This window comes from Sapajus apella, unplaced genomic scaffold, assembly GCF_009761245.1.
Source record: "Sapajus apella isolate SASKATOON/1434 unplaced genomic scaffold, GSC_monkey_1.0 scaffold126, whole genome shotgun sequence".
Taxonomy (NCBI): domain Eukaryota; kingdom Metazoa; phylum Chordata; class Mammalia; order Primates; family Cebidae; genus Sapajus; species Sapajus apella.
In genome coordinates, this window is record NW_022437066.1 from 1,788,143 (window position 1) to 1,800,094 (window position 11,952).

General features: G+C 61.0%; 1 protein-coding gene across 1 annotated transcript in view; it reads left to right on the forward strand.

Moving 5' to 3' along the window:
• CCDC187 (coiled-coil domain containing 187) overlaps nucleotides 1-11,952 on the forward strand; it is a 23,201-nt gene that overhangs the window by 6,614 nt on the left and 4,635 nt on the right. The window contains exons 3-6 of the mRNA XM_032261869.1: nucleotides 5,127-5,261; nucleotides 5,804-6,957; nucleotides 7,386-7,480; nucleotides 11,010-11,605. Coding sequence (XP_032117760.1) covers nucleotides 5,127-5,261; nucleotides 5,804-6,957; nucleotides 7,386-7,480; nucleotides 11,010-11,605 — 1,980 coding nt within the window. The remainder of the gene's footprint in view (nucleotides 1-5,126; nucleotides 5,262-5,803; nucleotides 6,958-7,385; nucleotides 7,481-11,009; nucleotides 11,606-11,952) is intronic.

Sequence of the window (11,952 nt, forward strand, 5' to 3'; positions counted from 1 at the left end):
AGCTCCCAGCACCCACAGCTCAGGGCACCTGCAGCTCAGGGCACCCAGAGCTCTTGCCACCTGCAGCTCACAGCACCCACAGCCCAGGACACCCACAGCTCACGACACCCGCAGTTCAGAGCACCCACAACTCACAGCACCTGCAGCTCAGAGCACCCACAGCTCACAGCACCCACAGCTCAGAGCACCCACAGCTCACGATACCCGCAGCTCAGAGCACCCACAGCTCGGGGCACCCACAGCTCACGGCACCCGCAGCTCACGACACCCGCAGCTCACGACACCCGCAGGTCACGGCACCCGCAGCTCAGAGCACCCACAGCTCGGGGCACCCGCAGCTCACGGCACCCGCAGCTCACGACACCCGCAGCTCAGAGCACCCACAGCTCACGACACCCACAGCTCACGACACCCGCAGCTCAGAGCACCCACAACTCACGGCACCCGCAGCTCAGGGCACCCGCAGCTCAGGGCACCCGCAGTTCACGGCACCCACAGCTCACAGCACCCACAGCTCACGGCACCCGCAGCTCAGAGCACCCGCAGCTCACGACACCCGCAGCTCAGGGCACCCACAGCTCACGGCACCCACAGCTCACGGCACCCGCAGCTCAGAGTACCCACAGATCACAGCACCTGCAGCTCAGGGCACCCGAAGCCCACAGCACCCATAGCTCATGGCACCTGCAGCCCACAGTTCTTCAGAGCAGTAACAGATACCGGCATGGGTGTTCGTGCAGTGGGCAGCTCAGGGCGCGCTTGGCTGAGGGAGCCGTGCTTGCTTGCTTTGTCATGAGGTCGCATTTAATAAGCAAGCCCAGGACATCTCCTTCCACCTGCACACCTGGGGGTGGGAAAGGGTCTTCCGCAGACCCCACTCTCTCCAGTAGCTTGGGGACTCCGCGCAGGCACATGGGGGTGCAAGTCAGCCATACGCTTGCATTGCGCTTAATTTCATTTGTGTTTCCCGGAGAGTCCAGTCAGGCAATGCTGAGGGTGGATACCAGTGGTCAGAGGAAATTATAATCCAGGCATCTCCTCCCTGAGGACCGGGCAGGGATGTCAGCACCCTGCAGAGACCCAGCGGCCTGGGCATGGGTTTTGGAGCTTGCAGGGCAAACCTGAGAGCTGCCCTTGCCCTTCAGTAGGGTTTCGGGGGGCGAGTGGCAGGCAGCATCCCTCCAGGACTTCCCTCTGGGGCGTCTTCAAGGTCAGAGGAGTGGCATGGCCAGCGCCCCCACTCTGTGGGCTCACTGAAGCCTCCTGGTTCCCTGCCGAGGTAGGCAGTCTTGCTCCCATCCTGTAGATGAGGCAACTGAGGTTCACAGAGGTTCCACGGCCTGCCAGGACTGCACAGAGGCAGAGCCTCCTACCCGTCCAGCCCAAGGTTGGCGCTTCTAACCTGGGAGCCCGGCCATGTGCACCTGGGGCCAAGGCTGGGCAGCTTGCCAGGCCACCCTCCAGGCTTGGGTCCTGGGCCACCGAACCACAGGGTCTGGGGACACCAGCAAGAGCCCCCAGGTGCTGAGATTGGCTTTGGCGGACCCTTACCCTAAGTGTGAGCAGCACCAGCTCATGGCCACTCCTGTGAAGCTCCATACCTCTTTCCCCACACTGCGAGCAATCACAGCCCTGGGGCTGTGGGGAGGGGCACCGCATGGCGTGTGCTCTGTCTGTGCCCAGGTGCTGAGCGTCTGTCTGGCGTCATCAGACCCTGGCTCCTCTGCTCTCAGGCAGAGCGGCAGCTTCCAGCCGAGAGCAAATGCCTCTGTGCCCATGCCCAGGGAGGACTCTCGGGTGAGGTGGGAGCTCAGCAGGGCTTCGGGGCCACTGTGTGCATTTGGTGGGACCAGAGGACGTGCAGGAGGGGAAGGAGACCGAGGGACCCAGGCACCAAGAAGGTTCTGGAAGGCCGCGGAAACATGCGTACAATATAATAATTTTCTGCATGATCATCCCCTCCCTCCCCCAGGTCTTTGGTTTGTTTTATTTTCATGGCTCACTTGAAAAATGACCTGCTTTGTGCCTGACACCGGGTCAGAGGCCGTGCCACCGGCCACATTCATCATCGTAAGCAGCGTGTCATCCTGACAGTGCTGACCATTAGTTTCTGTCAGTGACGAAGTCACAGCTGGGCCAAGGAGAGATGAGTTTCGGTTCAGAGGTCAGAGCCACAGGACTTGGGAATTGGATGAATTAGAAATTTGCTGTAGTTAACAAAAAATTAAATCACAATAGTTATAAAATATTCATCCATCCGGGCCAAAGGAAAATGAAGCCCGATATTTAATTTCAGATTATATCACCTCACTTTGCATTTTTTATCATAGATTAGGTCGGCCCCGGAACTTTGACAGGGCACTTGGGGACTTCATCCATTTCCACAGATTAAAAATCCTCTCGTAAAAAAATTAATTGCCATTAAACTGCTCAGTGGAAGAAAAAATGTGCCCACCAGGACCCATTTATCGAGCGGGACCCTCTGGCGGGCTAATGGGGAAGCGAGCAGCCAGCAGTGCAGGGGCCGGGCGGGCAGGCGGGCAGGCCCTCCCCAGGTGGGTCCCTGGCCCAGCACCCCAGCAAGGGAGCCTGGCTGGCTTTGTGTGGGAGAGCAGCTGTAGTGACAAGGATGGAGAAACCTCACCGGGGCTCCCCTCCACACCGGGTCCCCCACCCTGAAACCTAGCCGTGGGCATTTGGGTCATGCTGGCCTCAGCTCCAGCCTTTGACACCACCCTGAGCCAGCGGAATCCTGACCCCCTTCCAGGCCCAACCCCAACAATGATCGTCACTACCTCCGTGTGGCCCTGTGGGAGGTGCTATGAGATATGCACCCCATTTTACAGAGGGGGAAACTGAGGCATAGGTAAGTTACATCACTTGCCTGAGGCCCCTGGCTGGTGAGTGGCCGAGCCAGACTTCAACCCAGCTCTGGGACTCCTGAGACCACGTCCTAAACCTTCCTCTACCTTGTGGTCCTTAAGGCTATACCTAGACGGGGTATAGCCTTAAGGGGTTCCCACCCTAAAGTGGGCATGGGCGTGAGGTGTGGCCTGGGGTCCTGTCTTGGAAATAGCGTGGCCATAGGGAGCCTGTCCTTGGAGATGTGGCTCTGGGAGGGCATGGCCTGGTGGGGGTGACGGCACAGCCCACTCCCCTTCCTGGAGAGGTAGCTTCAGGCCTGTGGCTGGTGGCCAGGGGGCAGGGCAGTGCAGGGAGGGTGCCGTGGCTGGCGGGGGGCTAGGGAAGTCCCTGACTCAGTCCAGGAGCCTGCCCCTGGGTGCTCAGCTCTCTGGATGGTCCCTGCCCAAAGCACCCTCATTTGGCAGAAAGTCTCCCTTCCCGGGGGACAGGACGAGCCCTGGCTGATACTTCATGGTGGTCTCGACCCGAGGCCACGTGGTGGAACCGCCCTGGGCTGGGCCTTAGGAAGGGGCGTAGGGGCCAGCGATCCATAGCACATGTGGTCTTGGCCCTGTGGAACCAGCTGGAATAAGCAGCATGTGTGTGTGTGTGTGAGAGCGTGCATGTGTGTGTGTGTGAGAGCGTGCATGTGTGTGAGAGTGTGTGTATGTGAGAGCACATGTGAGGGTGTGTATATATGAGCATGTGTGTATGTTTGTGTGTATGCGAGAGCACGTGAGGGCATGTGTGTATGAGTGTGAGTGTTTGTGTGTGTGAGTCTGAGAGCATATGAGACTGAGTGTGGTAGCGTGTGTGAGAGTGAGCAGGTTCAGAACACGTGTGTCTGTAAGTGTGTGAGCATGAGACCATGTGTGAGCACGTGTCAGCATGTGTGCAAGTGTGTGCACATGTGTGAATGCATGAATGTGTGAGCGTGCCAGAGCATGTGACTGTGTAAGCATACGTGACAGCACATGTGAGAGCATGTGTGTGACAGTGTGTGAGCATGAGAGTGAGTGTGCCAGTGCCTGCCAGCATTCGTTGTGTGCGAGCCTGTGAGCACGTGAGTGTGAAGGTGTATGATGGCATATCTGTGAGTGTGAGAGCCTGTGAGCACGTGAGGGAGCTGTGAGCATGTGTGTGAGAGTGTGTGATCATGAAAGTGTGTGTGATGGCATATGTGTGTGTGAGCCTGTGAATACATGGAGTTGTGGCATGTGTATAAGCGCCTGTGTGAGAGCACGTGTGAGAGTGTGTGAGCGTGTGTATGAGAACGTGAGTGTGTGAGAGCGTGTGTGATAGTATGTAAGAATGTGTGTGTATGTGTGAGAGCATGTGTGTGACCATGTGTGAGAGCATGTGTGAGAGCACGTGTGTGAGAGCACGTGTGTGAGAGCGTGTGAGCACGTGTGAGCGTGTGTGAGAGCGTGTGAGCATGTGAGTGCGTGTGAGTGTGAAAGCATGTGAGTCAGGGCCCGCCCTGCTTCAACCTTTGCCGGGGCCCTCGGTGGGGGGCCTGTGGGCCTGGTGGGTCTGGTGTTGGCACAGGTGACGGTGAGCTGGGCTAGGAAGTGCCACCTTGATGAGCAGTGCCCGCCGCGTGATGGCATTGGTGGGTGAAGGCTCACCTGTACTCGGGATGTGGGGCTGTTTGTGGCTGCAATGACCAGGACCCCCTGTCCTGCCAGCCGGGAGCCTTCACCGCTGCCCACCTGTGTGACCACCGACTCTGCTGGCTTGAAAGTGGATGAATCTCCTGTGGCTCGACTCATGTGGCCCGCGGCGATGGGACCTCCCGTGCTGCGTACGGAGCCTGGCTGAGGGGCCGAGGGGCCGAGGGGCCGAGGGCCGGTGTTGTCACTCCTGTGGCCGCTGCTGCTCCCGTTTCTTTCGCATGCTGCAGGCCTGGCCTGTGCTGAGAGCTTTGTCAGCAGGGCTGTGGGGGCAGGCTCTGTCTTCCCGGCTTTGCTGAAGACGACTCTGAGGGTCAGGGAAGCCACTTGCTTGTGGCTGCCCTGAGACTCAGCCTTGCCCCGTACTGGCTGAGGGTCTCACTCTGCCCAACAGAAGCCTAGACGTGAGGGATTCCCCCTCCCCCGCTGTGCCCTCTAGGAGTGTTGAAGTGGCCTCTGGGGCTGCGCAGAGCCACCAACCTCCCTGCCTGGGCCAGTGCCCAGAGGGTCGTGGGGAGCCCGGCTGTGTGTGTGTTTTCTCTGTTTAAGATTCGGAGCTGGCTGGCGTGCACGCCTGGAGGAAGGGACAAGCTCTAGTGAGGTCCCTGCTTGGGCCCCCTCCCGCCCTCCGCGGGTTCCAGAGCAAGGCCCCCTGCAGACACCCGGCTCTCGCCTCGGACTTAGGTACCTGTGCCTCTGCCACGGGCTCTGCCCTGCTCTGCTGTGGCATCTGGGGGGCGGGGAAGGGGAGGAGATGCCCAGGCTCCAGGTGGTCTGGAAGCAAGGGGTGTCGGTGCCTCTCACGGCAGCCTGCAAACACCCTCCAAACCCGCCATCCACACTGGACTTCGGGCAATATGTGTTTTCAAAGCCTGAGAACAGGGTTTCTGCCCCTGGGAGGCTCCCTTGCCAGCTCCCAGCGCAGGCACGCTGCCAAGGCCTTCTCTCGGCAGAAAGGCAGGTTGGGAGCTGGCAGGGGCTCCCCAGACACAGGCACCCTCCACCCGTGCTCAGCTAGCATGTGCAGAGTGGCAGCTCATCACACAGGTGCAGTGCCCACCCTCAGAGGGCTTCTGCCTATGAGGATGGGCGCAGTGGCCAGGGGGTAACTGGAAGGGGCAGGGGCCCGAGGGCCTCCCTGACGTCCCCACGCTCCTCACCTCCGGCCCGGTGGAGGAGCCGGCCTTGCTCTCCCCTCCTCGCCCCTGACGCTCCTGTCTTTGCAGGGGGCAGCAGGAAAGTCACAGCTACCAAGCGCTCGCCTGTCTGTGCCCGGTGGCCGAGTGCCACCTCCGCCCACAGTGACCAGCAGGCGTCCGGGAACACACCCAGCCTGGCTTCCTTTGACCAGCCGGCGACCATCCAGACGGCCATGGCCATCCTACGAGACCTGCGCCAGCAAATCCAGGCTGGGCTGGAGCTGGCCCAGAGCCGGGAGGGGGGCCGGGAGCTCGGGCCGTCAAAGCGGAGGCTGCAGGACGTGGCAGGAAAGGGCCCCCGCAGGGACCCGGGAGCACACAGCTCCTCCTTTAAGAGTCCCTGGGCCGGGACGGAGGGGAAGCGTTCCTCTTTAGAGAGGGCTAGGAGTTTCCACTCCTGGCAGCCCCGGAGCCTCTCCCCTGAATGGGAGTCCTGCCTGCAGGGGGCCTGGGGGGTCCCAAAACAGGACCACTCCTTCCAGAGGCCAGAGAGTCCCCGTGAGAGGTTGGGCCGCTTCTCCCGGCGGCCCTGGAGTACGTTGGCAGGGCAGGCCTGCAGTCCACAGAGGGCCTGGGGGGCCCAAAGACAGGGCCGCGCCTCCCAGAGGCCCGGGAGCCCCCCTGAAAAGCTGAGCGCCTCCCCCCGGCAGCGCTGGAGTGCTGTGGCCATGCAGCCCTGTCCTCGGAGGGCCTGGACTGCTTGTGAAGACCCGGAGGCCCCGGTCCCCAGTCCATGGAACCCTCTGGAAAGGCCCAGTCCTCCAGCCCAGCGCCCCTGGAGCAGCTCCTGCGTGCAGAGGGCCGGCCCCCTGGCCCAGGGCAGACGCATTGGCTCCCCTGTCTCAGGTGCCAAGCATGCCCTGCCAAGGCCCACAGGGAGCTTCCCTCAGAGCCCATCTGGGAAGGAGAAGGACGCGCTGCGGCCCTGCCCCAGGCCCCGGGGGCTCCCAGGACACAGCCCCGAGTCCCTGCGGGAGTTCATGCGCCAGAAGGCGAAGGCGCGGCGGCGCCAGGCCCTGGAGGAGAAGGCGGCGGCCCTGCGCGCCCGGGAGCTGAGGAGCCGGAGGCTGCAGGAGGTCTACAGGCAGCAGAGGGAGGCCGTCCTCCGCACCGCGGTCCCCGTGGTCTCCCAGACCACCCCTGGCATCGTGACCTTTGTCCCCAGTTCCGCACAGTCTGGGGTACGTGCCGAGGGCGGGTTTCGGGGACTCAGCTCAGCCAGGGGCTAGAGGCTCAGGCGTTCAGGTGCTGCCCCCAGCCCCCGGTGCCCTCCGGGGAGTGGGCGGGTGAGGGCTGCAGCCGGGGCCTCGGGGCTGTGTGGCGTTGCTGACACTGCCTGTAGAAAGGGAGGGCATCCGTGGATGATCCCCTGGAGGCCCTGATGAGGCACAGGGTCAGACCCGGGTGCCTTTGCCCCGGGTGCGATGGGGCTCCTGGGGGATGGACTCCCTTACCTGTCACAGCTCCTGAAGTGGGAGCCCCGATTCCTGCAGGGCTCTGGGGAGGCAGCCTGGGTCCCCCAAAGGAGGCCAGGGCCCAGCTCTGAGGCTGAGGCTGGGGCATGTGGTCTTTCTGCCGGGGGCTCTGATGGCACTGCCCCCTACGCTAGGATCTGGAAGCCTCCGGGAGCCTGGAGTCGCCCGTGCTGGAGTGGAGCAAGGTGACCTCTGGCGTGGTGCTGGGGGGCCAGGAAGCCCCAGGCAGGTGGGAGCAAAAGTGCAGGCACTTCGTGTGCTGGGTAGGGCCGTGGGGGCTGGGCCGGGCGGAGGACAGTTCTGGGTGTATTCTGGGGCCTCGATTCATTGCCTCATGACCAAGATGCTCCTCAGGTTGGGTGGGCTCTGCCGACTCCCACCCACAGTGCCACCCAGCTGCTTGGAGCAGGTTCTCATTGAGGCCAGGGTCACGTCAAACTTCAATCCACCATGATAAGTGCACATTCCGTGGCATTTAACACCCTCACCGTGTGTGTGCAACCACCACTTCCACTGAGTTCCAGAACATTCCATCCCCCATGAGCCCCCACCCTCAGGAGGCAGCCCCTCCCCCAGCCCCTGGGGTCACCAGTCTCCTTTCTGCCTTGATGGAGTTACCTGTTCTTTTTTTTTTTTTTTTTTGAGATGGAGTTTTGCTCTTTTGCCCAGGCTGGAGTGCAATGACGCAATCTTGGCTCACTGCAACCTCCACCTCCCAGGTTCAAGCGATTCTCCTGCCTCAGTCTCCTGAGTAGCTTGGATTATAGGTGTGTGCCATCATGCCCGGCTAAATATTGTATTTTTAGTAGAGATGAGGTTTCACCATGTTGGCCGGGCTGGTCTCGAACTCCCAACCTCAGGTGATCCGCCCGCCTCAGCCTCCCAAAGTGCTGGGATGACAGGTGTGAGCCACTGCCCCCCGCCCGGATTTGCCTATTCTTGACACTTTATCTAAATGGGATCACGGCTCAGGTCTGGCTTCTCTCGCCGAGCACGAGGTTTCCCAGGCTCATCCGTGTTGCCGCTGGAGCTCATTGAGTCAGTGGCTGAATAATGCCCACTGTGGGCAGGTGACCTTGTCTTCACAGCCTCGTGGCTGACAGGTGCCTGGCTGCCCCACCCGTGGCTGCTGTGAACCGGGCACACGCACCTCCTTCAGCCGCTGCTGCGCTGTTTCTTGGGTCCATGCCTGGGAGTGAGTGGCACTGGCACGGGCACCTCTGTGTACAGCTTTCTCGGAGACTGGCACCCTGTTCTCCACAGTAGCCGCCCGGGTTCCTGACCCCGACAGCACCAGGGGTCCCGTTCTCCCCACTTCCTTGCTGCGCTGATTTTTCGGTTCTTTTCTGTGTTTCTGTTTTGCTTTTACTGCCGTGTATTTTAATTTCTGGAGGCCCCTTCCCGGGGACATCGTGAATCACACACGTGGGGTCTGAAGACCACCCCCCATTTGCTTGTGGGAGTTGAGCCTGGGTCTCACTGCAGGTGCCGAGTTTCCAGCCTGTCTCTCGCCCAGGAAGGGCTGTGGATAGCCCCAGCTTCAGGCCCGTGGCAAACACTCTCTGGCCTGGCCTCACGCTGGGCACCTGTAAGGAACTCACGGCCAGGCGTCCTGCATGCCCTTGGTTCTGGTGGGCAGGGGGAGCTGGCTCAGAGGCCGGGAAGGGGGCTCCTACCTGCCAGGAACGCCCCACCCTGAACTCCCTCAGGGCTGCCGGTGGCGCAGCTTTGGCAGCTGGTGTTGGGGGCTCAGGCTGGCCCCGGGAGCTCAGCTCCCACCCTCTCTGCAAGACCCGACCTCTCTCTCTGGCTGCTTTTGGGTCCATTTGGTCTTGAAAACGCTTGTTTTGGGATCAGTCCCCGAGAGTCTGGGTCAGCCCAGGGGTGGCTCCTGTCAATGTCTAGTGAGATGAGGCCACAGGGCCTGAGTGTGCCACCAAGTGAGCGTCCCACGCTGGCCCTGCTGTACCATGCCCACCCCAGGGGCAGCCCCTCCCCTGCTGCCCACAGTCGGGCTCTGTTTGCACGACAGGACGCTGGTGAGCTCGGGCCTGGCATCTTGAGCGGCTGCAGGGCCTCATCGCTCTTCATCGCGGCCTTATCTTTTTTTTTTTCCACCTAAAACATTGTAGCCGGGCGCGGCGGCTCACACCTGTAATCCCAGCACTTTGCGAGGCTAAGGCGGGAGGATCACCTGGGGCCAGGAGTTTGAGACCAGCCTGGACAACACAGTGAGACCTCATCTGTATTCTCTCCAGAACTCTTCATCTTCCCAAACTGACACTCTATCCATAAAACGCTAACTCTCCATCTCCTCCCAGCCCTTGGCAGCCGCCATTCTCCTTCTTGTCTCGATGGACTTGCCTGTCCCAGGGCCCCCACGGGAGTGGGAACACACCGTGTTTGTTCTTTTCATTACTGAAACACCAGGGGTTTGGTCTCAGTCCTGCTCCTGCCACACAGAAGGCCCATCGCAGAGACAATGAGCACTGCCGGGGAAGAGGCTCAATTGGGTGCTGCAGCCAAGGAGATGGGGGCTCAGTCTCAGATCCAACTCCCTGACTAAAGGTGGGGCTTGCCTCTCAGGGAAGGAATGTAGTTCCATGCGGAAACAGGAACTAGGGAGGGGTAAGGAAGCAGGCAGGACCAACGAGGGCTCTGGTGTCTCCTTGTCCAGATGCGGTGATCTGGTGCATTTCAGCTCCTTGACTCTGTCTGGGAGGCCTGATGGTAGCTTTCCTGAGAAAGGAACTCAGATAAGACAAAACTTTCTCATGTGTTAAGACTGGCAGGGCTCATTTCTATGTTTATTCAAAAGAAACCATGAACACGAGTTCCAGGGGACCGTTGGGCCAGCTTCACTTTGTGCCTGACTCATTCTGCCAAGGGCAACGTCGTCACCTGTGTCGGGCCTGCTTTCCTTTTCAAGGGTGAATACTATTCCCCCATCAGTGGACCTCATTTCGCTTCTCCATTTGTCCCTGCATGGACACTGGTGGCTTCCACCTTTTGGCTGTTGTGAGTAAAGCTGATGTGAACATGGGTGTGCAAGTATCTCTTTGAGACTCGGACTTCAGCTCTTCTGGGTACATGGCCAGAGGTGGAAGTGCCAGACCCATGGGGGTTCTGTGTTCGACTTCTTTTTTTTTTGAGATGGAGTCTTGCTCTGTTGCCCCGGCTGGAGTGCAGTTGTGTGATCTTGGTTCACTGCAACCCTCGCCTCCTGGGTTCAAGCGATTCTCCTACCTCAGCCTCCCAAGTAGCTGGGACTACAGGCGCCTGATGCTGTGCCCAGCTAATTTTTTGTGTTTTTAGTAGAGATGTGGTTTCACTGCATTAGCCAGGATGGTCTCGATCTCCTGACCTTGTGATCCGCCCACCTCAGCATCCCAAAGTGCTGGGATTACAGGCGTGAGCCACCTCGACTGGCCTTATATTTGACTTCTTGAGAAATCACCAAACTGCCGGTCACTACGGCTGCACTGTCTTACACTCCCACCAGCAGTGCTCAGGATCCAGTTCCTCTGTACCCTCGCCCACACCTGGCCCTGTTCCTTGTACCCTCGCCCACACCTGGCCCTGTTCCTTGCAGCAGCTGCATGGTTTGTTGTGTGGATGCCGTCACTGATTCCCTGGCCCCTGTGGACAGACACTGGGTCGGTCACAGATGCTGCTGCAATGCTCACCCCCAAACTCGCCTGCTTTGCGTGCCCTGCTGGGGCCAGCCTGGGCTGACCTGTCCATGCCTCTCTCTGCAGCTTCTGCCTGTGTTTGAACAGAGCCTGGAACCGTGCTGAGACCCTAGAGCCCCCAGGGACAGGGGGCCCCCAAGATGGCCGGGATGCCCCCACACTGCTGTTAGCCTCACCCTCACTGGGATCCCTGGAGCCCCAGGACCTGACTGCCCGCTACCTACCCCGGGGGCTGTGCATCTACCTGGACCCAAAGGAGGCCGAGCACCTGGGCACTTCCAGCCCCCTGCACCTCCAGCATAAGCAGGCGCGGCTGCAGGCGCTAGAGACCACAGCCAGAGTCCTCAAGCAGCGGGTTGACAGCCTCACCGCCAAGCTGCAGGGTGCCGAGGCACCGGACACCATCGGGGACCCAGCCTTGGGCCTGCCATGCTCACGGCCCCACACCCCGCCTGCTGCCCCCACGCTTGCCGCCCCAGCTTGCCCTGGAGGCTTGAGGCCCAACGGGGGCAGAGGGGCGCCCAGGGACTGGGCCAGCGTGCAGCCCCAGCCCCTTCTCCCCGCCACCTGCTTCCTGGATGGCAAGACACTGCCGTGGGGCCCCAGCTGGGAGCAACAGCAGAGCATGAGCCTGAGGGCCCACCACGAGAGCAAGCCCCGAGGTAGGCCAGCACCTGGGCCATGGTGACCGCTGGGTGGTCAGGGGTTCCTGTGGGCTGGGAGGAATGGGGGCCCCATTTTCTCCCTGAGCCTTGGTTTTCTTCCTGGAAGTGGGGATAGGAGGACAACAGTCAGGGGTTGTCCAGGGAATCTGAGCAGCACAGTGTGCCTGGGCCCTCCCACATGGCATGCATGGGCTCTCTCCCGTGGCGTGGGGTCTCTCCCGTGTCGCGTGGTGTGCGTGGGCTCTCTCCCGTGTCGCGTGGTGTGCGTGGGCTCTCTCCCGTGTCGCGTGCTGTGCGTGGGCTCTCTCCCGTGGCGCGTGCTGTGCGTGGGCTCTCTCCCGTGG